We start from the raw sequence: 23,693 nt of genomic DNA on the forward strand, positions 1-23,693 counted from the left end.
AACCGTATTATTCGCCATACTGTTTGGCCAATAGCTTAAGCACTTTTCTAGCTAGCTCTTATATCCTAAACTAACCCATCTCCATTAATCTGCCTCATCACCAGGTAGTGGCCTACCGGCAAAGTTTTGGCAGGGTCGAGAAGAGGCGTTTGTCTCCTTTGGCAGCTACAAGGCTTATCCTGAGTCTGTCTCCTGCAGTGGTTTCTTGGCTTCTCACTGGCTCTGCCTACTTTCTCCTCTATCTCTGCTTGGAATTCTGCCTTACTCTATTCTGCTAAGCCACTGGCCAAAACAGCTTTATTCATTAACCAATAAAAGCAACACATATATAGGACTTTCCACACCATACAGGGAGATACAGGAGCTGCCAAACACCCGCAGTTGGAAAACACAGATTCATGTCTTCTATCTGGGCAAATCAATAGACACTTCCAGGTGATGGTGTTAACCTTGGTAACCATTGCTATTACCATAATCCATGGCATAACCCTGTTTGTGGATTACCTTTAAAGTTCTCAAACTAGCCTCCACTGGTTTGTGTCATTTGTTCCATGCCTTGGTAAAGCAATAGTACAGAGACCATCCACTATCCTTAATAGGAAAAATCAGCCAGACAACCATTGTTTTAGGCTCTGAAGCTACCAGAAGTTCAGAACTTTTCCATAAGTTTTCAAGGCTTGGTATTGTTGGAGCTATATAGAGAGTTCAGTTCAGTCTTATATAGATAAACTCATGATCTGCTGTGTTTTCCCATAAAGGATGCCTAAAGGCTCATTATCTTAATCATTGAAAGAAGACAGCTTAGTAATAACAAAGACCGCAGTTAATGGCAAATTACTTTCTATTTAGCTGAATTTGAAGTTACATGTTTCTTGTAAAATTATGCTCTGGAAAGCTATGGCCTGGGAACCGTCAATAAATTAATGAATGCTTTGGAAAGTGCTTAAATCAAAGGTGATTCAACACAGATCTTCCCTACTCAGGAAACAAGCAGCCAGGTTTGGGGAACAACAGAATCTGGCAAGTTTATCTCTGACTGCTTCCATCCTAAACAGGAAAAAAGGGTGAGAAGGCTGTGTGACTCACTTTTAGCTCTTAGTGATTTCATCTTCATTCAAATGAGTGGAAGATTCCCAGTGCCCCACTTGTAAATCTGTTGAAGAGGTAGGCTTACTGTTGGGATGTTGGGATTTGTGCCTACTTTTATTTGTAAGAAAAATAATTGAGTTAGGAGTAGCTCTTTTTTTTTTTTTTTTTTTTGTCTTTCTGGACACTGCACTAGTTACAGGAAACAAGCTGCTCTAGCTGAGAAGCTGGGGAAATCGAAAGCTATGAACACTGCTGGGAGGAGTCCTATTTCATCACAACTCTCCCCAGGGAAACAGCAGGAGGTCAGACATCTAGCACTGCTCAAATTAGGAACTCACTTTAACCAGTTTTCTGGTCTTCCTTGTTATTTTGTAGATACTACATTTTCTCAGTGTTTAATGAGATTCCAACACCCTGCAGTGTACTTTTTGAGAGATTTATCTTCCTACACAAAATAGACAAGCCCTATTTCCTGCCTTGTTGAGGATCCTACAATCTGGACATTACTGAGAAACTTCCGGGAGGTAAGTTCTACCCTTGAATATAAGGAGTAGCTCTGTGAAACCAACAAGAAGGCAGGAGATCCCTGTGGGTTCTTCCAGTGTGTGTGTGGGGGGATGGGTGCAGAGATGGGTCTAGCTGCATTAAGGACAGGGAAACCCTGCAGCTGGTTCTAATGCTTCAGGCAAAAAAGATGGCAGACATGTTTGTTCCTCCATCTCCGGGGTTTGAGGCAAGAAAAGATGTGTTTTGATTACTGCAGACAGTAAAATAAACTTTTGAAGTGTAAGTATTAATAACTAGAAAAGTAGAAGAAGGCTTTAGCTATCTGGGCTGGAGAGTTAGCAGAAACATAGTGGCCGTGGCACGTGTCTGAGGAAAGGACAGGAGAATGATATGAAGAATTACCATGAAATAAAATTGAACGAAAATGCTTCTGCACATGGGTCTGTGTTATCTAGTAATATCTTAATAACAAACAAGATGAGAGTCAGTAGACATATGTAGTAAAAATTTTTAAGGTTCTTAAACCCAGCTATTCAAATACATCCTGTTTTAATAAGCATATTTAATACTTTTCCCTTCACACAGGGAAGTCAAAATGTTATTTAGTCACTGGGAGAAATTTTCTGTCATCATAAAAAGTTGTTCTTTTTGGTTGGTTATATTTTATTAGTTTGCGGTTTATTTGTCATAAGATATAAGGGATATAAAAGACAACTAAATAGAAATATATTTCTATTGTCTACTTTTAAAATATTTTAAATACTTTGTGTTCTCTCACATCGCACTACATATGTTCCTGAATTTCATAATTTAAATGTCGATTTCAGAGTTGTACCCATATTAAACCCATATTTCTAAGTTTAGCAGTTGCTCAAATTTTCTGGATTTTTGTAGATGCTTTCACTTAAGTTATTCAGTTATTGACACACTGTTATATTGGCCACAAAACCGTTGGATCTCCTTTTGGCTCTTTATTTTTTTTAAATTCACAGGTATGTGTGCTCTCAGAGATTGAATTTATATGATGCATGTATGTGTGCTGATAAGTGTGCTTATGTCAAAATATATTTCATATTTTCATAGAGATGTGAAGGAATAGAATAATAAGAAAGAGCATGCACAATTATTAGTAGAAAATTCCATATTTTCTAGGGAGGTTTAATCATACTTTGGTATTTGATAAGAGTTTTACCTTCATTTCTTTTATATCTTCACTAATGTAAGATAATCAGAGTTGTCTTTAGTTTCTAATTATTTCTTAATTTTTCCATTGTTAAGGAATGTTTTAAAACAACATAGGGGTACATTTCTTAAATAATATTTCAAAGAAGTTGTCGTTGGACTGGTTAGATTTTTGTTATGGGCTGGTAAAGAGCAGGTTTCTGTTCTGCTTCTGCTAAGGTCATTTCACTGTAGAATGTCTCTATCTTACATCAACAAACTGTATGCCCTCTTTCATCTGCCCCTCAACCTTGTTATGTACTTCCTCTTTCACCTTAATTTTAATCAGATATTTATTTTTAAGTATATGTGTGCCTAATCATCAAGTTTGCAGTTTTCATTAAGAAAGAACTATTTTTTTATTTTCTTCTTTCTTTCTTTCTTTTTTTTCTTTTTCTTTTTTTTTTTTTTTGGTATTTTCAGACACGGTTTATCTGTGTAACAGCCCTAGCTGTCCTGGAGCTAGCTCTTGTAGACCAGGCTGGCCTTAAACTCAGCTTGTGATCTGCCTACCTCTGCCTCCTGAGGGCTGAAAAGGCAGTGTGCTACAGCACCTCCTAGCTAAGAACTGCATTTTTTGGATTTCTCACTGTTGCGAGTTCTTTGAAAGAGTCCTACAGTGGATTTTGCTCATATTTATCCCGTCCCACAACTCCTTCCAGATACATACTCCCTTTCCTACATATCCAACTTCGTGTCTCTCTTTATCTTTAAAACCCATCAGGTACAGTTTGTGCTCAACCCACTTTTGGGGCATCCCTTTAACAAACTCCTTAGAAGGTTAAGGGGCTTTGTGACGACCCCCTCTCATTTCATTCTAGGATTTTTCCTGGCTGAAACCTCCACAGACTTTAGGATGCTGCCACAACCACTCTGAATTCATAAGTTCCTGCCTGCCCAGCTATGTTTACACTGTTTCCCTGCAGTCATCCAAAACCTCTGTCTCTTAATTTTTTTTTTCTTCTCGTCTTCTTAAAGTTTTCCTGAGAATAAGGAAAAGACTAGAGATGACTTTTCTATACTGTTAGCATGCCCAGCATCTTCCAGCACTGTAGAGGTAGCCAGTGGGAATGGAGCTTCAAGGTCAGGTCAGTACCAGCTGCTGTCCCAAGTTCAAGTATGCAATGTCACTCTCAAATTCTGGAAGGAAACCAAAATAGCTTGGCAATAGCTTGTAGAATGTGTGTTGGTGTATGGATGTGTGTGTGTGTGTGTGTGTGTGTGTGTGTGTGTGTGTGCGGTGTGTTTGGAGGGTATTATGGGACCTCACCAATCAACAACTCCAAAGTAAACTGTTTCTGACACTAGAATTCTTTTTTGTTAGCTACTGGTTTCTAATAGGATCACCATAATTCATCAAATGGAGCATAATTATATTTAAACCTTTTTATATAGGTACACATTTATTTTATGAAACATATACAGTATTAGTTTCCATATAATTTTTAAAGGTCTTCAGAATTAGCTATTCTAATTACATAGCCCCTCCACTATTCTGCCCCCACACTCTCCAACCACACTTAACCCTACTGTTCCAACACGCCACTTTGCCCACCTTTACACCACTTCATTTTTTTCCCTTTCGTTTGAAAGCACCACTTATAAATTATAGTTTTCCTTCATTGTTCATCAGGTCTCCCGCCAGTACAGTATAAAACACAGTACAGTGTTTTAAAATCACACATTCTTAAAATTTTTCAACACTTTAGAGAAATCCAAAGTCTTTTCAAAATTCTGAGATATCCTAAATGTAATTATAAACTGCTGTAAAACAAAAAGTTAGGCAAATACTTTCTTCATCCAAGGGAAGAATCTGGGAATAGGAACAATAAGATAGAGACAAAACCAATATCCAGTGATGAAAATCAAAATTCTGTAGTTCAATGAGTTTGGAGGCTCCCACACCTCAAAACAATCTCAAAATTGCCATACAGCAGAGACTCCCACTCTCTTCAACAAAATACCACAGTAGTGCAAGGTTCTTTCAGATCTTTGGTCTGACTATAAGTTCAGAGCTTCCCATTTTTTATCATTCCATGTTGTCATTAAATAGACCCATTATCTATTATCTTTATCCTATAAATAAGGCAGAAACACTATGAATGTGTTAATTTGGTCATCTAAAGAGGAGCAGCTTCACTATAGAACATAGAGCAGCAACAGCCAATGTCAAATTATTCTCTATTTACTCTAGTAAAAGGAAGTGGTGGACCGCTTCCTGCCACCTAGCTCCCAGCTGCCTGGCTAGCTTATAACTCTGAATAACAACAGACAAATTGTATTCATTTAAACACTGCCTGGTCCATTAGTTCTAGCCTCTTATTGGCTAACTCCTACATCTTGATTCAACCCATTTCTAATAATCTGTATCGCCACTTGACTGTGGCTTACCGGGATGAGTCTAACCAGAGTCTGTCATTATCGGAGAGGAGAGCCATCTTATCTGCCTGACTCTGCTTTCTTTCTCCCAGCATTCTGTGGAGACTACTCCATCTGTCTAAATTCTGCCCTATCAAAAAGCCAAGGCAGTTTCTTTATTTGACCAATAAAGGCAACACATAGAAAGAAGACCCTCCTACACCAATTTACTGAAGGCTAAATGTGCAACATCCTGCTTAAACAATCTTCTGGTTTAGAAACTAGTGAAAGATAAGGAAATGCTATAATAAGTGCTTAAACCAAAAATACCTACATCAAAGATGTTCCTCTATTTAGGAAACAGATTCAGTTCTTTGTGGCAATAGAACCTGCTGAATTCTCCTGCTGCCACCTCCACCTTTAGAGGAGTAGAGGAAGTGTCTGGGTGGCTCACACTTTTTCCTTAGAAATTACCTTTATTCAAAGAAAGGTTTTTCTCAGTGACCCAAGATAAGTCCGTTGGACATGAAAGTTAAAGTTTGGAACATCCAACCTATGAAGACATGTAAGAAAAATAACTGAGCCCAGCAGAGATTTGTTTTTCGTTGTAGGGATGTATATTCAAGTTGGCAACCCTTCAATCTCCCTAGCTAGGAACACCAAAAGATAAGAGTAGTAGGAGACATCTTCACTTTTGCAGCCTTCCTCCCCCCAGGGAGAGCACAGTGCAAGCCATGCCAGGCTGTGCAACTTGAAGTAAAGCGAAACCACTCTGACCAGTGTCATTCTTCCCATCGTTTAAACTACTTCCTGTTCTTGGCAGTTCAGGGATTGCAACAACCCTGTCTAGTCTCTGAGAGATTTATTGATTTGTCATTTTTAAATTTTATTGGGCTCTACATTTTTTTCTGCTCTCCTTTCCTCTCCCCCGAAACACTCTCCCAAGGTCCCTATGCTCCTAATTTACTCATGAGATCTTGTCTTTTTCTACTTCCCATGTAGATTAGATCTGTGTATGCCTCTCTTAGGGTTCTCATTGTTGTCTAAGTTGTAGGATAAAGGGAATACTCCTGCACTGCTGGTGGGAGTGCAAGCTGGTACAGTACCCTTTGGATGTCAGTGTGGCAATTTCTTAGAAAATTAGGAAGCAACCTTCCTCAAGATCCAGTAATAGCACTTTTGGGTATATATCCAAAGGATGCTCAATCGTGCCACAAGAACATGTGCTCAGCTATGTTCATAGCAGCATTGTTTGTCATAGCTAGAACCTGGAAACAACCTAAATGCTTCTTGCCTGAAGAATGGATAAGGAAAATGTGGTTCATTTACACAATGGAGTACTACACAGCAGAAAAAATAACAACATCTTGAATTTTGCAGGCAAATGGCTGGAACTAGAACACATCATTTTGAGTGAGGTAACCCAGACCCAGCAAGACAATTATTACATTTAGCTACTAATAAGTGGTTTTTAAACATGAAGCAAAGAAAACCAGCCTACAAATCATTTATCTTTTCATTGAAATGAAACCATCTCTGCTTCTTGCCTTGCAGATAAACTAGGATCTGAACACTGCTGAAAAAAGTTTCCAAGGAGGTGAGTCATTCCCCTGCTATGTAGAGTTGAGATCTGTGCAGAACCCACAAAGTCATGGGGGAAATCATGTTCTGTTCCTTCAGAGAAGAATGGAGACAGCAGGACTGGTGCCAGCTGCTCCTGATGCAGTGAATCCATAGCCATTGGGTTCTGATGCTTTACTAGGGAAGACAGCAGACATATTTATTCCACCTTTACTGGGACCAGAGCCAACACAAATGCATTTTGATTATGGTAGACAAGTGTAAGTATGAGCACATACTAAATGAGAAGGATTTAGTTGTCTTGGCTTGAGAGTGGCAAGTAACTTGTTGGATGTGGTGACTGACTAGATAAATGATAATCTAGTAACATCAAAGAATTACTGTGAAATAGTATTTAGTGAAAATATACCAGGACTGTGCTCTAGTATTGCAATATTGTATAGCATGAGAAACAATGGACTCATATAGTACAAAGATTCTCAGATTCACAGTTATTCAAGTACATATTTTGTTATTTATTCTTGAACATACTTATTATTTTCTTTCAAATTAGCAGTATCTCAATCACAGTGAGTTAGTTTCTGTCATCTTGAAATTTATTTGTTTTATTTATACTGTTTGAATTTGATTTTTGCTTTCAGGTTTAAAAAGTTGGGGGCTGAAGGAGAGTTAAATAGAAATATATCTCTATAGTCTACTTTTTGAATATTTTAAAGTTTACTATGTATATCTTAGAGTTAATGTGTACTTGAACAGTATTTTAGAAGTTGATTTCAGACATGTATGTATGTAAGGTAATCTCTCTTTATCATTTATTTTTCTCAAACATTCTAAAATTTTGCAGATGTTTATACCTTGTTAATTTAGTAATTGAAAATCTACTGCTGTGTTTATCAAAATATTCTAGGTTTTCTCAGATTCGCAGATGAATATCCTCTCTCACATACACATGAAGAGGATATATGTTATTTTATTTACATTTGGAACAAAACATACTCTATGCTGCTACTTATTATGGTTCTATAAAGAGACACAACATTCTAAGAAATGCCATATACTATTTTTGGCACACAAATCAATCATTTAAAGTGTTGTCTTTTTCTAAGGGTATGTTCTGGTTATTTTTGTCCGCTTGCCACAAGATAAATTTTTCTGAGATAAGATACCTGAGTTGAGAGAATGCTTCTTTCAAAATTGCCTGTAGGAAAGTCTGTAGGGCATATCCTTGATTAGTGATTGATGTGAGTGTGTAACGCTTTAGGGGCAGTACCACTCTTGTGTAGGTGGTCCTGAGTGCAGAGCAAGCCATGAAGACCAAGCAAGTAATCAGTGTTCCTCATGGCTTCTGCTTCACTTCCTGCCTCCAGGTTTCAGCCTTGAGTTCCTGCTCTGATTTCCTTCCATAAGTACTGTTATGTGGAAATATAAGATGATATGAATCCTTTTCTTCCCAGCTTGCTTTTGGTCATCGTGTTTAATCACAGCTATAGAACCTGTAACTAAGAGAGAAATTGGTACTGGGTTAGTGGGATATTATTAAGACACAATTGACTGTTTTAGGAAGGATTTGAAAGAAGATTGTAACTTTGGGATATAACAGCTACTGAATAATTAGAGATTAATGAATTATTGTGGAAACTTACAAGGTAATCTGGAGGGAAGTGCAGATGATGGAGGCCTGGCTTGGAAACTTCAGAGGGAAGGTTGAGAGTACCCTAAAGAATCTACTGAACTCCCAATAGATCAGCTCCACTGTCTCAATGGGTGGGCGCACCCCTCGTGGTCCCGACTTCTTTGCTCATGTTCTTCCTCCTTCTGCTCCTCATTGGGACTTTGAGAGCTCAGTCCAGTGCTCCAGTGTGGGTCTCTGTCTCTATCTCCATCCATCACCAGATGAAGGTTCTATGATGATATGCAAGATATTCGTCAGTATTGCTATAGGATAGGGGGAGCTCACCAAGGCCATCTGGACTGTGACGGAAAAAGCATGGGATAAAACTGGTCTCTCTGAACATAGCAAACAATGAGGACTGATGAGAAGCTAAGGACAATGGCACGTGGTTTTGATCCTACGTAATGTGCTGGCTTTGTGGGAGCCTAGCCAGTTTGGATGTTCACCTTCCTAAATATGGACGGAGGGGGGAGGACCTAGGACTTACCACAGGGCAGGGAACCCTGACTGCCCATTGGACTGGAGAGGGAGGGGGAGAGGAGTGGGAGGAGGGGGGGAAGGGTGGGAGGAGGTGGAGGGAAATGGGAGGCTGGGAGGAGGTGGAAACTTGTTTTTTTTTTTTTTTTTCCTTTTCTCAATAAAAAAAAAAGAAGAAAAAAAAGAATCTACTGAAGCATCTAAATGTTTTGAATTACAACTCTGTGATTGTGGTCAGCTGGGACTGAAGAATTGGCTGTGATTAAGAAGAGATCAGCATAATTGAGGAGTACTCTGGGAAGTGTCTTCTAATCCTCAGTACTCAGAATTTTAAGTTGTGGTCCAGAGCAAGACAATGCTGTACTTTATACTGACAACCCACCTTTGTAAAGTGAAAGACTCATCCAGGTGGTACTGGTTTTGGAGGTGTGAAGGGACCATAGGCAATAGCTGAGGCTTGCCACTGTGAAAGGTCATGAAAGGCCGTTGGCGAAGATAGAACCCAGGTGCAATGGGGACCCTAGTGTTTTGAGATGTCAGCACTGTGGGATGACCACCAGGATAGCAGCAAGTGTAGAGAGAGGTGTCCTAAGCATAGGAGAAACAATGTGTGTCCTTGGATGGAAAAGCAAGAGAAATGGATCTGCCAGTGCCCTTTGGAAACCAGAAAATCTTTAACACTGTTGAATTTTGGTTCTGCTTTAATTTGAATGTAATTGTGACTTGGTTATCTCCTCTTGGAACAGAAGGTAGGCAACTTGTTTTTTATTTTGTAAGAGTTCACAGTTGAGATACTTTAAAATTTTAAAACTTTGGAATTTTAGGGAGACTTTGTGTATTTTTTGAGAGACTTTTTGTATTTTAGAGATATTGGGTATTTTAGAAAGACTCTGGGCATTTTAGAGGGAGACTGGGTGTTTTGGAGAGAGATTGGATATTTTAGAGAGGCTTTGAAATTTGAAAGAGAATTTTGGTGCTTTAAAGTGTTTTGGGCATTTAAAGTGTTTAGCTTCTAAGCAGTGAAGCTGAACACATTGATATCCAGAATCTGGTAGGCATAGATTGACATTGATACATATGTACTAAATTGTGTAATTCTGGAAATCTATTGAAGTTGGGATAATTGGTCTAAATTCAAAAGCAATATAACAAAATTGCTTCAATTTTGCTTCAATAATAAAACAAATTTTATGTTCTCAAATAAGTGAAACCCACAAAAATTATACATTGTTTCTGTCATCACATATCGGGTTGTGTTGGAAACAGTTGTGTTTGCACTAGTACCAACCCAAATAAAATCTTTCTATTGTAATTTTCTCTGGGATCTGGAGATCAGTATTGCATGAAAGTTAGAATGCTGCTCTGAAGAAGGGAGTTTTACTGTTGAGAACCTCTTTTCATCTCCTCCTCGGATATGGAGATGATCTGTTTTTTAATGTCCTAGGGCTTACAGACTATGTCTTTTTCTTCATACTCTTCATTTTTCCTCTCTTGTGTCCTTGTGTGAACATTCTGTTTATTCTTGGGTTTCATTGAGCATGGATGATGCTCAATTTTTCTAAAAAACAAAAAAGAAGTAATTAACAAGCCTAGAAATTAAAATACAATTATAGAAATGTCCATACAGGCATGATTCCTAAACTAAAATAATATAAATTGAATTATTGGACTCTTTGCATTCTCTGAAGTTTCTCAAGGAACTACATGAACTGTTGATGAGCTATAAAGGAGGATCTCAGCCTGTTGGGGAAATTCCAGAAAGCAAATTTTTAGTTGCTTCTAGTTTTCTAATTTTTGTTATTTTTTTCTTTACAAATTTATCTGATGAGTGTTGAAAGACCCGTGGATATAATAGTAAATTTAATTATACTCCTATTTAAGAATGTAAAATTAGTAGGTTCTCAACTAGTGACTCTGAGTTGTCTAGTCACAGGGTTTTTATCTCAGTAATGATACAGGTTTCAACTCATACCTGACTTAGATCAAATCACCAAATGATGGTCAATCCCACATTCATGTCACTATTGCACCAGTGAGCCTGTATTTCTAGACTAGTTGCTAGTGTTCCACCAAGGATCCACAGCTGAGTAAGGTTTTTTTTTTTTTTTTTTTTTTTTAATTTTCTTCCTCCAGTGTTGTGCATAGTACCTTCCAGAATTGGAAAATCTAGCTAGTAGGGACAAAAGCTTCCAGGTGAGTACCAACTTGATTTCCCCATGTTTTGTGACTCAATAATGTGGTGTCTTCTGTAATAGATTCTTACCACAAAGTTTTGACATGTAACCAAGACCATTGTTCATAGTCTATATATTGGGCGTCTATGAAAACTGACAGGCCAGTAATTTCAAGAGAGCAAATCCATTCATTCCTAGGACTGGGTATTTTGTTAACCTGTAGTGTCTAGTAGAAATATGGTTGCCCCATTATAGAGTAAATTCATGGAAATTCTTGATATATATATATATATATACATATATATATATACATACATATACATATGTATTAGGAAGTTTCTACAGTGGTTCATTTCCATCTCAGTTTTTAGAAATAAAATTATGGTTACTTACTCCTTTGTCTATTCCTTCTACTACCCTAGCCTCCCATTTCACACTCAAGTTTTCAAAGTTTATGAAAATTATATGGAGAAAAAAATGTGAGAATAGCTTTCTAAACAATGAAGAAAACATGGATACATCACAAACCTTGACAATAGGAACATGTTTTGTATATTTTGAAACATATGGTCTCCGTAATAAAAATAAACATAAATGGAAGAGTGCAGATGACTAAAGTATTTCCTATATATTTTAGGAGACAGGAACTTTTTAAATAAATTATGAAACTATTAAAGGCCCTGGAAGAATTTAAGAAAGACTTATCGTTAGAAAACTGTGTCTATGAACAAGTACATACCACTAAGTGAAGTCTGCAAGGATAAATCAAGAAACCACTAATGCAAATCCATCCAATAAATTCTAGGGTGCTGCTCTGAAAAACATGTAAATGTTTGGGAGATTGACAGTAACATCAACACAAAGGACCCATAGAGCACAAAATCTAAGCTCCGGAGAGAAAGGATGCTCCTGAGGAGTGTTTTGGTTAAAGCCTTACTGGACAAGGGTCAGTGGCTCACATGGGCCATGTTACCTCAGGCATTGTTTATCCAGGATGAATCAGATGCAGTCCATTTGCATATAGGTCACTTTAGACTGGGAAAAATCAGACATGCACAGGCAGATATTCAGGAATGAAGCACTAAATAAGAATAGAAAAAGGACTCAAGATTTTAACACTCATAGCCCAGACTACGAGAAACTGCTACAATGACTGATTCCAACACTTTTCTTCCCCCACAACTGCTACTGGCCTAAGTCACCTAACATGGATACTGGGGAAGAATTTCCTAGACCTGTTTATTAATACAGGAGTTCTAAAACCATTTTGGACAGTGACACAGTTATATGTAACTATGTTTTTCTCTCACATGCAATTATAGACATTATCAATTGGGGTTATTCACTAATACAGGAAAATCTTTGTTTTGGAATTGTCTGTATAAGTGTGTAATCCTATACCCATTTTTATCTTTTAGGATTGTCCATAATATTAGAGATAATGAGTGAGTACAAGAAAATTGTTCTTCTGAAAGGATTAGAGCGTATGGAAGACTACCACTTTAGGACAATTAAGTCCTTACTAAAAAAAGAACTACACCTGTCTGAAAATATGCAAAATGATTATGACAGAATTCAGATTGCTGACAAGATGGAGGTGACATTCCAAAAAGATGCTGGACTCGACAAACTGATAGAAATTTGTCAAGATATTAATGATCTTAGAGATCTTGTTGAAAATCTTAAAAAAGAGAAGGCAAAAGGTAACAAGGGGAGCCCCCCGCCCCAACACGCATCCCTTCGCCACCCTTCCCAAATGTCTAGCTCCCTGCAGTGATCAGAGCTGATATGTCCCTTTCCCATTGTGTGCCATAGAAATTATAGGGGTTGAAGTGTTTCAGATGTCAGTTACTTGAGAATTTCAAGGTATCCTTCTTAGAAACAAACTTCAAATATTTCTGGTAGACACCTTTTGCTTTGGAGGTAAATGAAATAAAATGCTGTTGTTGTGATAGATTACAGTACCCAACTGCCGAGTTCTCTGACAGAAAGAGCAGGGTAGAGCCAGACCCCCAGGACTCTCCCTGGGGCTGAAAGGGATGATGAGTGTCACTACTCAGCCACCCTCCCCCTTGGGCATGGGGGCAGGAACACGCCTACTGAGTAGGGAGTCTGTGGAAGCAGAAACTCGTTTATTGGTACCAAGCAGGGACATATATAGGGTTGTGATGGGGCTGGAGAAGCCTGCAATGGGCCAAGGCAAAGTACGAAATGGAGGTCCAAATTCTACCACATTTGTTGTAGCTGGTCAGAGGCGGGTCTAGGAAGGGTAGTCAGAGACATGTTTCTAAACTCTAGCTAGGCTCAGGAAGTTACACTAGGCCTCACACCAATTAAAGTTAGGCTCAGGAAATTATACTGGTTCTCACACCAAGGCCTCATGTGGCCCAACATTCAACATGTTGGAAAAACTAGAAAATGATAAAGTAAAAATTTAAAAAAAGCATTTAAAGCATTTAAATAGCACAAATTTAATACCTTAAACAATATTAAATATACTGGTACTGTATTTTAAATACTCTGACCTGAGAATTTATCACAAGGAATCTCAGTCAAGGAGATCTCCAGATTGAGAATAACCTGAGTTGCATAGAAAGATATATCCCCAATATAAAAGTAAAAAAAAAAAACAATGTTACTATGTATTTACATCATATATCAAATCATAATGTGTTGCGTTTTCTGTGATTTGGAATTATCCTCTTTAGAAATAACCTAATGCTATTATCATAAAAGCATCAAGTTTATAAAACCAGTCTTTGGGATAAGATTGTTGGCACAGGCTTGTACTGACATAAACAGAAGTTCCCAGGATGGAGAAGCTGAGTCCACTATGCCTGAGATGAGTAAAGAATCCCCTGAGGTAGTGCCTGTATCTGACTTGTTATCATTGGTGACTTTCTGGCCAGGTAGAGCCTCTGCAGCAGAAGAAAATAAACACACAGACACAAGAAGAGACTAAATAGTTCTTAAAATTGTTGCATAATATTTGATTGCACTTTCCACCCTGAGATTGCATTATTTACTGAAAAGAAAGCTGTTTCTAGGTTTGGAATGGCTCAGCCTTAGCACACACCTTTAATCCAAGAGCTTTCTGGTTGAATATTGTAATCAGGTTAAAACAAATTCAACCACGTGCCAAGAGATGGAGCAAGCAACCAGCTGACAGGAAGTGAACTCAGGGTTGCTAGGAAAACAACCATAGAGAGTGGGGGGAAGTCAGGACAATGGATAGAAATGGATAGAAAGAAGCACAGGAAGCTGACGTGAGGGACATTCAAGTTGAGAGATTTTGGTTTAGGACAATGAAGGAAAAGGAGTTTATGGTAAATCAGTGGAATAGGAAGGTCAGCTGGGTGCTTTCTCTGCCTCTGTGAGCTAGCAGGCTTTCACCCCAACATCTAGCTTCTGAATCTTTATTGGTAAACATGAACCAGAGAGGTTTTCTTAAAAACAGCATGAAATTGTCTTTCTGTAAAATCACTAATGAAATGGAATAAGTTACCTGTTTCATTTTTTTAAAAAAGAAAGACAAATAATTCTGAATGAGCTTCAGCCATATTAAACATTTCCCTGGATTTATTGCATTTTCTTAACCCTGTAGTTGAAAAGCGAAATAAAGAAAAAGTAAAAACTGCAGTGAAAAAAAGGAAGCAAGAGGAACCCAGTAGTTCCCAATCTCTTTCCACTGATAATGAACCAAACAAGAATAAGCCCTCTTCAAAGGTAAGGTAGCTAACATCCCACCAAAAAGTTTTTTTTTTCAGGTTCTTCCCTTCTTAATTTTTATGAGAGATGTAGAACTCTATCTTGTCCAAGGCTCTGTTAAAACAGAACTCCAAGTCAACAAATTCATAGTGGCCCATCTCTCGTTCTGTGCCAAGTTTATCATGTGTTCTATGTTGAGCAATATAACCCCCCAATATCAACCAAAAAAATCACTACATGGCTCTTTAAAGACCATTTACTGAAATAGCAGTTGTTTTGGGATGAGGTTTTTTTAAAAAGCTTAAACATAATATGGACTTTATAATTCTATATCTAATACTCTTCTGCCTCCACAGGGATGAATATGGTGAGGTAAATGTAATTTTTCTACTCCTCTATGAGACAATTCAATATGTCTTAGCTAGGGTTTTCATTACTCTGAAGAGATGTCCCTTCTCACAAAATGACTACAGCAACTCTTATAAAAGAACACATTCAATTGGGGCTTGCTTACATCCAGAGTGTTATTATATTATATTATTAATATAATAATTGGAAGCATGGCAGCATGCAGGCAGACATTGTGCTGGAGAGGTAACTAAGGGTTCTACATCTTCACAGGCAACAGTAACAGAGAGTGAGGCTGGGACTGACTTGACCATCTGAAGCATCAAGTCCCACCCCTCAGTGACACACTTCCTCCAACAAAACACACCTACTACAAAAAGGTGACACCTCCTAATACTGACACTCCCTCATGACCAAGTATTCAAATCTATGAGTGTATGGGGCATTTCTTATTCAAATCACCATACTATACAATCTATCTGTTAAGACTGAGGTGTGCACAATGACAAAAAATGTATAATTAGAATCCAGTAATAAAATAAAATTTCTTATGGTCTTAAAAATATACTTTATTCAATACTAAAGACATTCCTAAGGGCTGGGGATAAAACTGTATAGAAAAGCACATCTTAGCATGTACAAAGCCTGGGGTTCAATTTCCAACACACAGGAAAATCAATAAAGAAAGACAAACATTTTTCTTTCAGAAAAAGTGTAAAACACCCACAGAAACTGAAGGTGGCAAGAAAAGGAAGCTTACCCAGAAGCAGACTCATCTTTCAAAAGCTCCAGAAAGCAACATACAAAAAGATGAAGATCGTCTCCAGACTCCTCATAAGCCTCCATCAATACCACCCAGCAGTTCCTCCAACAAGGTACCACTTTTATGTTCTCAGTGCTTGCACCTTCCCAGAGCATATCACTGGGTTCACCACAGCCTTGGGAAAACATCTCACTGATCCCCTACTTCAGGGATTTTCCTCATACTATTAAATAGCTTATTAAGTTATCAAATCATGTATCACAGCCTGGGTCTGGAAAAGCTTGGGATAAAACCGGACTCTCTGAACATAGCAGACAATGAGGACTACTGAGAACTCAAGAACAATGGCACTGGCTTTGTGGGAGCCTAGGCAGTTTGGATGCTCAACTTGCTAGACCTGGATGGAGGTGGGGGTTCCTTGGACTTCCCACAGGACAGGGAACCCTGATTGCTTTTCGGGCTGAGGAAGCGGGTAATTGGGGGGAGGGGAGGGAAATGGGAGGCGGTGGCGGGGAAGAGACAGAAGTCTTTTATAAATAAAAAAAATAAAACGGTTAAGTATTTGTGAAATGATTTCTAATGTTGTAGACCAACTTTCTGCTTAGAATTGAGAAGGAAGTATAGAGGAGACAGTCAGGGATAAACATAGGAATGTGTTAATCTTCATTGCCTTCTCTCTTCTCAGCCCTTTTCACTTTGCTGGAAACCCAACCACAAAGGTTATTTTCACCATTATGTGTTCTTTTCAGCACGTGTTTTGATACATGCTGTTTCCATTCTTGGAAGTCTTTTACTGCTGTTCACATTCCCTAACCAAGCATTATATAACTGAAATGATCACTTTTGCTGAGAGTCAGCTTCAGACCGCTCCCATCCCGTCAAGGCATACACTAAATTCTTCCAGCCATTTCTGTTCTATGATGGTTTACTCTCTTGACTTTATGAGGAGCCCACAATGCAGCTTCCAAATAAATCACACACAGAAGCTTCTTTTTAGTTATGAATACCAGGCCCTAGTTTGGTTTCTTGCCAGCTTTTCTTACCTTATCCTATCTACTCTTTGCCTCTGGGCTTTTATCATTCTCTCATGTAATTCTTACTTTCACTCTTACTCTGTGGCTGGCTGGGTGACTGGTCCCTGCTGCCCCCCTCCCCTTGTTCTCTGTTCTCCTCCTCTTCCTAGATTCTCCTTCTGTTTACATTCTCTGCCTGCCAGCCCTGTCCATCCTTGCTCCTGCCTCACTATTGGTTGTTTAGTTCTTTATTAGGACCATTAGGTGTTTTAGACAGGAAAAGAATCACAGCTTCACAGTTAATCAAATGCAGCATAAAAAAAAGTCACACACCTTAAAATAATATTCGCCAACAATTCCTCATCAAAGGGAATGGATTCTTGTTCCCATTTTGATGACTTCTTAATAAAATTACAACCATATCTTAGAAAGAACTCCTCATCTAGTCTATTAATATGGCATGTATTTTGAGAACCGGACTGTAATTTAAACTAATCTTCTTATTTTATTGCATGATACAATTGTGTTGTACATGCCATGTGACCAACATTTAATCTTTTTAAATGGCAGAGTCCTGATATTTTCATGGAAACGCCTTAGGAACGTCTAATTAACTGTGTTTGTAAATGATGACAGCAATATAATTCAAAATGTATACAAGCCTGGAAAATAGGCTACAGCATGTAGTCATTTTAACTAGAATGGCATCAGCTTCATAGTAATTGTTGCATTAGAAATGGCCATTGCAATTATTCAGAGGGATATGCATACTAACTTACCTTCACTTTTAAAGCAAAATTTTTAAATCTTTATAATTTGTACTTTAAAGATTATTAAGTGTAATGAAGACCCTAACTAGATCGATTGCCTGAAGTACAAGTAGTTCTCACATATGTAGAAGTTTGATTTAACTGAAGTTATGGCTATTTTAAAGACCTATACAAGGGTTTAAATGGGTCTGGATGGACTTCACGCATGTGAGTCCAGTACTCTGTCAACAGAGATACGTCCGATCCACCAAAATCTATCTTTGTGGTAAATTTTTTAGGATATTTGTCACACAATTTCTATAAGGTCACCTGAAAAGGAATAACTGTGTATGTGTGGTGGGGGGATCCCGTGTGTACAATAAAAATGAATATATGATGAATTGGAAAGTCTACATGAAGAAAAATATAGAAATGGCCAATTTTATCTCATTCTTCCTTACCAATAAATTAACACTAAGAGTTGAATAAGGCCAAATAATATTTGGACAGTTTTGTGAGATACTTGAGCTAGTATTCCATCCCAGACCAGTGAAATTTCAATACCTGACTTTTAAGAGGAGTTGTAATATCAATCACTAAGGATTGAACCTCTGTGCTAGATATACTAAGTATGTTCTAAAATATTTTCTTCAGCCCAGGAGAAAGCTGACAGGTTTGAAAGTTCTCTTTTCAAAAGAGAAAGTGAAAGGATGTATTTGCTCTTATTTCTAAAAAACAATTAAGCAGCATTAAAAATATCTCAATTATATTTTCTTTTAGAAACAAAAAAGGATAAATATCAAAACCCAGAGGATTTTTAAAACAGAGATTTCTCAGGAAGAACAGCAGCTTCCAGAATTATCAGAAACCAGAAACTCCTCAGCTGCCAGTGAACTCCAAAATTGTTGGGGACTCTTGACAACAGCTTCTAGCAGCCTTCAGACACCCCAGACACCTCCATGTTTCGCTTTTAAAAAGGCTCAGGGCTCCCCAAACACACCACCATGCCAGAATTCTCTAGCATCTCCAGTATCAGACTCTAACACCCATCTGATCTCTCATTTGCCTCTAACCTTGTCCAGTGGTGTCCAGGCACCTCAGGTACCTTTAGTAACAATATCTGAAAGTCTCCTGACTCCATATATGTCTCCAGCAACAGCATCCAAAAGTCTCCTTGCTCCAAGGGCGTCTCTAGCAACAGCAATCAGTGCTCTCCATGATCCTCTGGGGTCTCCAGCAACTACCAGAAGCAGTTCATGCAAGGTAATGGCTTCCTACTCTCAAAGTATAATGACAAAGATTAGCACATGCCTGCAAGACTTCTTCATTAATCTATATTGACCCATAATCTTTTACTTAAATAATCACTATTTTTATTGTGTATAATTACTGATCCTTCCCTACATTCAATTTTAGAAAACTTTGTATATTCTACTCCATTAAGAAAATGTCTGACTCAGTGATCACCTGATCATGCCTATTCTGTAAAGAGTATGCTGAGTCAAGTGCGTATTTAATTTTGCACATTATACTTTTCATTCAAGGTGTTGTTTTCAGATTGTGAATCGCTGCTGCAATTATATTGGAAGTGTACTTCCTGATGTTAGAACACATCAGTTGGTAATCACAGTTAAGCCCCATTACCCACAGGATGAAGTCTGCATGTTTCCAAGTCAAGGGTCAGAGAGTACTTCAGTTATAGCTGTCTCCCTATGCTGGTACCCAGGTCGGCAGTGACTGTCCTTGTGCTTACTCTTCCAGTTCTACAGTGTTGCCTCCATTTCAAAGTGCTCTCCTGATGCTAGAAATGGAGTAGCATACTGAGAAGGCAGGTGATCAAAGTAAAATGACCTCATGAACATTTTCTGGTCCCAGGATTCTCGTCCATGCCTGTTATTATAGAAAAAGAAGAGCTACTAATCTGAACCCTTTCTGAGTAGCAATATTTGAGGGTATCTTCCTAGGATGCCTACCTATACTTATTAGAAGAAAGCTCTAATTTTTAGTCAAGGTTTTGTAATCAAACTCTTCCAAATGTTTCTAGAATGAAAAGTTGACTAGAGCATTGGGGGTTTTGAGTTCAGCCCCCACAACTGTAAGTATAATCTCTTCATCTACCAAGTAACATTCATATTAACTGGAATCACTAGGTAATAATTCAGGTAAATATCTATTTCGCTCTTTATTTGGATTATAGTATGACAATCATTGTTTAAATGTTCTCCACTGTACTCAGTGGAATTGTGCTTTATGATCTGTCTGAATTATGCATGCTTATATTGTGTGTGTTTTATGTAGACACTAAGGAGAAGAACCATACCCAAGGAACCATCTAAGGAAGAAGGTTACCATCGAGAACCCAAAGAAGTGATGGTTTTGAAAGTAACAGAACCATTTACTTATGATTTGATTGATGACAAAAGGATGTTCCATGCCACAGTGGCGACTGAGAATGAATTCTTCAGAGTGAAGATTTTTGACCCAGTGCTAACGAATAAGTTCATTCCAAATAAAAGTATTGCCATATCAAATTATATTGGCTCAAATGGCTTTCTGGAAATACACGAAGCTTCCTGTGTGTCTGATGTAGACAAGAACAGAACAATGAATATCTCAAAAACACTGAGGCAAAGAGCTAATGCGACTCCTAAAATTAAGGATCTTTTCTCACAGGCACAGGGGACATATGTGAATGGAGAGTTTATGGTATATCAGGTAAGCCATCACGATACTTGGGAAATTCCTTTTGCAGTCTGGGATTTTAAGTTTTAACATGCCACTGGAATTTGCTCAACTTATTTAACATAGGAAGTAACTGCTCTTCATATCAAAAAGAGATGAGAACAGTTTCCTTATTTAGGAATTGGGGGAAGCTCTTATCATTCTTCTCCACAAGGTAAAACCATGAAAAAAATCTTTAGAAATCAATTCATCAATAACTTTGGCATTTTCCTGGCCGTGACAATCAATTGTATCCATCTTATTCCTAGACACTGTTCAGTTTATAGCACAATTTCCTGTTAGATTCTATATATTTGATAGCTTCCATGCCCAAATTATTGGCAACTCAGCTGTGAAAAGAACCAAACTCAAAGCCTACATACAGTTTGAGATAATGAGAATAAAAGGCAAGAGACTATTCTGGCCTAGATAGAAGTCATGACAAACTAGCCAAGATTATTTCTTTAGAGTGTTCTCATTATAATATTCTTTACATTGTATCAAGATCTTTTGATAGGGTGATTAATGTTTTAAATAATGAAAGGAAGAACAGGTTAACAGTCTAGTTTAATTTCACAGTTTATAACTAGGCACAACAAAAGTGAGGAAATTCAAGGAAAACTGTGAGTTCCTAGTATTTTTTTAAGTGCCAATGTACCAATTCATTAGTTTGCTTGTTAAGTGTATGATTTAATAATTCATTGTTCATGAATCACTCATGGCTTTTTACTTTTATCTATGCTGTTTTTGACTGCTCTGGTGCTTTAGGTTACACAACTAATAAGTAAACTAAGTGGGGCATGAACTTAAACGCCAGAACTAAAAGCTGTAGATTTAATCCATGAGAGGTTAGGAAGGAGTAGCGTGAACGATGTGTGCACTGAGCAAATGTGATCCATTTAAAAAGGAGGTGAGTGTCTGTGTGGGGGGGGGTTGGGTGTGTGGCGAGTGAGTGTATCAGTCTTTATGTCTGTCTGAATGTTAGTTTCTATTTGTATGTCTGTGTATTTGTTTCACATACTGTTTCTAATTTCTGTTAGTGTGTTCCTTTTGTTTCATTATTGTTGATTTTCTTCTTTATTCACCTATTTGTTTTCTTAAGAAAGAGCGAAAGAAGCTGTGGAGTTGGAAAGGTAGGGAAGTGAAGAAAATCTAGGAGTAGGGAAGGAAAAATTATGATTATATTAGGTTTCATAAAAATAATATATTTTCAATAAAAATTAAAATAAATTAAATAAAAAAGACTTATAGTTGTGTTTCTCAAACTGTCAATGAGCACAAGTAGCCTTTCTTCTCAGGCCTATTGGAGATGCCTAAGAAACCTGCAATGGTAACTAAAGGATTCTTGCTGTATTATTCTTGTTTTCATTTATAGTCCCTTAGAAATCTCAGATACTCTTATATGTTACCATAGTACTTAGAAATATACTCATTTTTTTCCCTAAATACACCCAGCAGAAGAAAGCATCAAGTAGTTAAAACATAAGAGTGACTTCCAAGGGCTGCAGTGATGACTCAGTCATTAAGGCTAGGCCCAAAAGACTTCAAGAGGGAGTTCAAAGAGAGATTTGTTCACTAAAACATCTTAAACTCTCTGGTTCCTGAAAACCTTTTTTCAGTTATTTATTTTGTCTGTGAGGGATGGGAAGAAACACAAAAACTTTTAAAGTAGTGTGGAAGTCATGAGAGAACTCCACAAATGAGTTCTCTCTTTCTACCATGAGACCTGCTCATTGAGCCCAGGTAATCAGGCTTGCCAGCAAGCCCCCTTCCCCACTGAACCATCTCACTGGCCCTTGTGCCTGTGATTCTAAACCTAAGAGCCATCTTGCCTTGGCAGGGACAGGTTTATGCTGTCACTCTTTATTCCTCATAGAGGTGACAAGCTTTGACACATTTCCTAAAAGATGAATGTTAACTTGCTTTTCAGAAAACTGAGAGGAGTCCCTTCATTTACTATGGAATTGAAGATGATACAGGGACAATGGAAGTGGTGGTCCATGGAAGACTGACCAATATAAAGTGTGAGCCAGGCCAAAAACTTCGACTCGTCTGTTTTGAATTGTCCTCAAGCACAGATACATGGCAGCTGAAGTCTGTAAGACACAGTTACATGCAGGTGTGTGCTCTGGGATTTAATATTATTAAGAATCATTCATATATATGATTTCATAAATACATATATATCATTGGCATTACATAGACAATCCAACATGAGAATAAAAACTAACTTTTCACATTTAATAATGAAATGCCTTTTAGTATCTTTTAAGTAAATATTTCTAAATCATAATAAAGAAAATAAATTCAAAAGTTGTTATATGTTTAGCTAAATGACAAAAAGGTATCTCCTTTATCAAATTAGAGAGATAATTTGACAGAACTCAGGTTAATTAAGATTTTTGTTCATATTCTGACTCTTTGATATTTCAAACTGAGCAAAGACCAAATCACAAAAGAACCTTGGAGTCTTCATGTATAATATTCAAACCCTGTCTGCTGCTGTACAGAAATCATAAGTTCCCAAGGATGCCCTGGGCTAATAAGACCACAATGTGCTGAAATCCACAATCCTTGTCATACTTACACATTGTGTGGGATTCATTTTACACTTTAAAAAAGGCCATTGTAACCATGTGACCAGAAGAAATAGAAGGGATCACATGTTCGTTCACATAGAAACGCTCTTACAGCACCATGGTTCCCACCACCAGCCAAAGTTTCAAACCTTCCTCATGGCAGCTGCAACAGCAAAGTCCTTTCTCCCTCCTCCCAACCTGCCTGTTCAATGAGACTCTGCAACTCAATCTATACCTATGGATGACAGCTCTTTCCTCTCTTCTGGAGCTCTGTGTCATAACCGGGCCTTTCCAGCTGTGTGCTCAAGTCTGTCGGAGTGACTAGCTACTCTCATAGTCCCAAGAAGGGAAGAAAGCTGACCTCAAGGACAGAGTGACATTTAAGGAGATAGACCAGTGAGAAATTGGATGTGACCCATAGGGACACGTCAGTATGAATATAGACAGTGTTTGGAGCCATTCGAATTTCACTTGATCTGACCTCATCATCTTCTTTTTTAAGGTCGTCGATGTCAGAAAGAAAGTCACTCAAGCCTGATGCAGATCAGAAAACCTGGATGCCAAGATACTGTTTTTGGAGATAAGATCCAAGTCCAGAAAACACATGTATACATGAACTGTTGCAATACCATATCTATGAAAGCCAGCTCCTTTTTTATGGTTTTCCAAGACAGGATTTCTCTGTTTTGTCCTTACTGTCCTGGAAAACACTTTGTAGACCAGGCTGGCCTTG

The 23,693-nt window shown here is 38.0% G+C and overlaps 1 protein-coding gene across 1 annotated transcript in view; it reads left to right on the plus strand.

The window, feature by feature from the left end:
- The first annotated feature begins 1,376 nt into the window (after nucleotides 1-1,376).
- Nucleotides 1,377-23,693, plus strand: part of LOC106144380 (myeloid cell nuclear differentiation antigen-like protein) — a 43,319-nt gene continuing 21,002 nt past the window's right edge. The window contains exons 1-9 of the mRNA XM_026789967.1: nucleotides 1,377-1,613; nucleotides 6,730-6,772; nucleotides 11,039-11,098; nucleotides 12,498-12,782; nucleotides 14,684-14,805; nucleotides 15,843-16,010; nucleotides 18,441-18,923; nucleotides 19,959-20,375; nucleotides 22,312-22,500. Of these exons, the coding sequence (XP_026645768.1) occupies nucleotides 12,521-12,782; nucleotides 14,684-14,805; nucleotides 15,843-16,010; nucleotides 18,441-18,923; nucleotides 19,959-20,375; nucleotides 22,312-22,500 (1,641 nt within the window). The 5' untranslated portion in view covers nucleotides 1,377-1,613; nucleotides 6,730-6,772; nucleotides 11,039-11,098; nucleotides 12,498-12,520. The remainder of the gene's footprint in view (nucleotides 1,614-6,729; nucleotides 6,773-11,038; nucleotides 11,099-12,497; nucleotides 12,783-14,683; nucleotides 14,806-15,842; nucleotides 16,011-18,440; nucleotides 18,924-19,958; nucleotides 20,376-22,311; nucleotides 22,501-23,693) is intronic.

This window comes from Microtus ochrogaster, unplaced genomic scaffold, assembly GCF_000317375.1.
Source record: "Microtus ochrogaster isolate Prairie Vole_2 unplaced genomic scaffold, MicOch1.0 UNK35, whole genome shotgun sequence".
NCBI classification, from domain to species: domain Eukaryota; kingdom Metazoa; phylum Chordata; class Mammalia; order Rodentia; family Cricetidae; genus Microtus; species Microtus ochrogaster.